This window comes from Morone saxatilis, unplaced genomic scaffold, assembly GCF_004916995.1.
Source record: "Morone saxatilis isolate NCDOM2014 unplaced genomic scaffold, NCSU_SB_2.0 Contig21, whole genome shotgun sequence".
NCBI lineage: Eukaryota > Metazoa > Chordata > Actinopteri > Moronidae > Morone > Morone saxatilis.
The window spans coordinates 10,935,821-10,938,580 of NW_023339774.1; the positions used below are offsets into that span (position 1 = coordinate 10,935,821).

At 41.2% G+C, this 2,760-nt stretch overlaps 1 protein-coding gene across 4 annotated transcripts in view; it reads right to left on the reverse strand.

The window, feature by feature from the left end:
* The window catches only part of rai14 (retinoic acid induced 14), a 38,046-nt gene that overhangs the window by 34,382 nt on the left and 904 nt on the right, over window positions 1-2,760 (reverse strand). For all 4 annotated transcript variants that reach the window (XM_035668602.1, XM_035668603.1, XM_035668600.1 and 1 more), the window contains one exon: window positions 1,928-2,009. In XM_035668602.1, coding sequence (XP_035524495.1) covers window positions 1,928-1,963 — 36 coding nt within the window. In that variant the 5' untranslated portion in view covers window positions 1,964-2,009. The remainder of the gene's footprint in view (window positions 1-1,927; window positions 2,010-2,760) is intronic.

Below are 2,760 nucleotides of genomic sequence, written 5' to 3' on the forward strand. Positions count from 1 at the left end.
GATATGCTCACAGAATGCAACAGAACAGACAATACACTGTTTTCCCATTATAGTACATAATCAATTACACATAGGGTGACATACATACACAGAGGGGGTAATATTGACTAGAACGATGGGCAGGGCTTTGCATGAAACACAAACTACACATAAATAAACATGCATTTGCAGTCGGATCAGTTATTAAATTATGTAATCCTCTACAGCAAAACAAGCCTTATTAGAATAATTTCATTATATAATGTGTGTGTGCATGTTGAGTGCAAGAGAATTGATCAATCAAAACTGCTGATTTAGATGTGTGACTGTGACTAGTCCAGCAAAACAGTCATTTTCCTTTCCAAACTGTTTCAGTGATACACAAATATGAAAAATGGGATTTATTACAAAGACGAACGGAGAAATGATCAGACATCCAAGCCATTAAAGCGCGACAATGTATGTGGGTGTGAGGTCTGCAAAGGCATGCGTGACTGCAAATGGCTTCAGTGTTGTTTCCAAGCAACATTCACATCCACTGCTCTTCCCTTTCTTCTCTCACGCCGCCTACGACTGGCTATTTCTGAGGACTGAGGACAAGCATTTCACTCCATCGATCTCAAACAATGTACAACTCTTCCCATAACAATGCAGGTTCTGAGTGGAAAACACCCAGTACAGGTGAGACAGCCACCATCCATTTTATTCACCAAGGAGGAACTATTGTGACCTCGCACCCCGAAGCTGGACTCATTTTTTTAGAACAATGGGCTCTATTGTACTCCCCCACATAGCTGACTGAATTTGCAGTAATTTACTAATATTAGGTTGTGGGCCCATGTAAAATTGGCTGTTAAAGATTAAATCAGACACTAGGAATAATGGGTTGTTTTTTTCCTATTTTCTTTTGATTTGCGTGTTCCTTTGAAGTGTTTTAACTGCACATGTGTATGTTCTTCAAGATGATTTATAGGTGGGTGATTTGATTTTGCTCTCCACTAGCAGAAGTCTTGCTCTCTATACATCCATGCACTACTTATTGCTCACAGTATATTCAGGCTATAATTGAGTAAAAGCAGAAATGTACTCCACCTAATTCCTCCCCTGCGGGAGGAGTCCCTCGCTCTCCAGAGCACACCATTTAACCAGAGTACACCATCCTGCCCTGCCACAAATTCTTAATCTAATGGAAACTGACTACATAAACCAAGTGTCTCATTTAACTGGCATTCTTCTCTGCATTGGCCAACTTCTCTACTTCTGACACTCCCTCCATCCCCTAAAACGTATCCCATTCATCCAGCAACCCTCCAGATTTTTCCTGTCTGGCGTTTGGCTCTGTGTCATTACGGTCACCGTGACAACAGATGAGTCAGACACTGTGGAGACGCCTCACTTCCTGTGAGTTTAGAGTATCACAGACCGAATGAATGACTGAACCAACGTGAATAAACTCCTCCCTGAAGACTGATTCACAGACGGCAGGATCAACTCCTCATCAGAAGTGGTGCACAGTCAGAGTATCTGAAGATATGTGTGGTCATAACATGTCTGTTTTAAAGTCTGTGTCACATTGCCAACACCATAAATCATGGTTTCTCAACCTTATGACCCAGTTTTTAGGTCCCAAAGTTCTCATGACACCCTCAATTAGAGCTGACACGCTGTCATGTGAAATTGAGCATGGCATACTTTTTCTGTTTACAAGAGCATTATGATCCAAATCTATTTATTTTATTTTTCACACCTATTTATTTTTTCTTAAACAGCAAAACATCAACAAGCGGCAGGGTGCTGCTTGACCCCAAGGGTGAGAAAATAAAATCCTCCGCAGCTACTACAGCTATACACACTGACACTGACTCAGCCACGCAGACGTGCACGTGTTCACACATTGTTGCATGTACACACACTTTACATGGCCATGAACATGTGTTACAGTACTTACATCAGTTTTTCTAAACTTGGCTTTGAGGCTCTTCATGTTCAGTCCGGTCCATACAGTCACTCACTCAATCCCTCCGTCAAGGCTGAGAAGAAAAAAAAACAGAGATGTTTGAGCTCAGCCTCAGTGATGTTTGTTTCAATTTCAAATGTGATTTAGTGTTTCTGAAAGGACTAAACTGCCTTATATACGAGTGTGTGAAGTTCCAGTCAATACGTTTCATCAGGAGTTTGATCACAGCACTCTGTACTCGAGCTGTAACATATCTGAAGCACTTTTACATTTTACTATTCCTTTCCAATTAATGACCTGGGACTGGACTTCTAACCACATGCAATTCAAATTTAAACCTGTTGCTGGAAATGGTATCCGGCTCTGTATTGTTTCCTATAAGGATGTTTTAAATCACCACAGAGTCCTTGGGGACGATCCGTGACTGTATTTTTGTGCCTTGACTGCCTTGAGCCATTTCCATTTTTTTATGCCTAAAATGACCTTGTCAGTGATTTCCTCCCAGTCAAAATTTGTCTACTTTTTTCATTATTATTATTTCCAGTGTCCTCTGTGTCTGCGTGTACTTCAACCAAGCACCATGTAAGCAATTTGAGTCTCTTTGCAACGATTACTGGCAGTTAAGTCCTTAAGGAATGATACTGAGAAATGTATGCATTCATGAAGCTTTTTGCAGACAGAAAGAGTTATTCAGCTGGGTCTTTAGTGTTACGTGGGCAGACACTGATGTGCTAGAGGAGGTGTACTGGTGAGTGCATCAAGGACAGCCATGTCTGGGTTCTTCTGGCAGTATTCAAGGCATTCAAGACTAAAAACTCACCTTT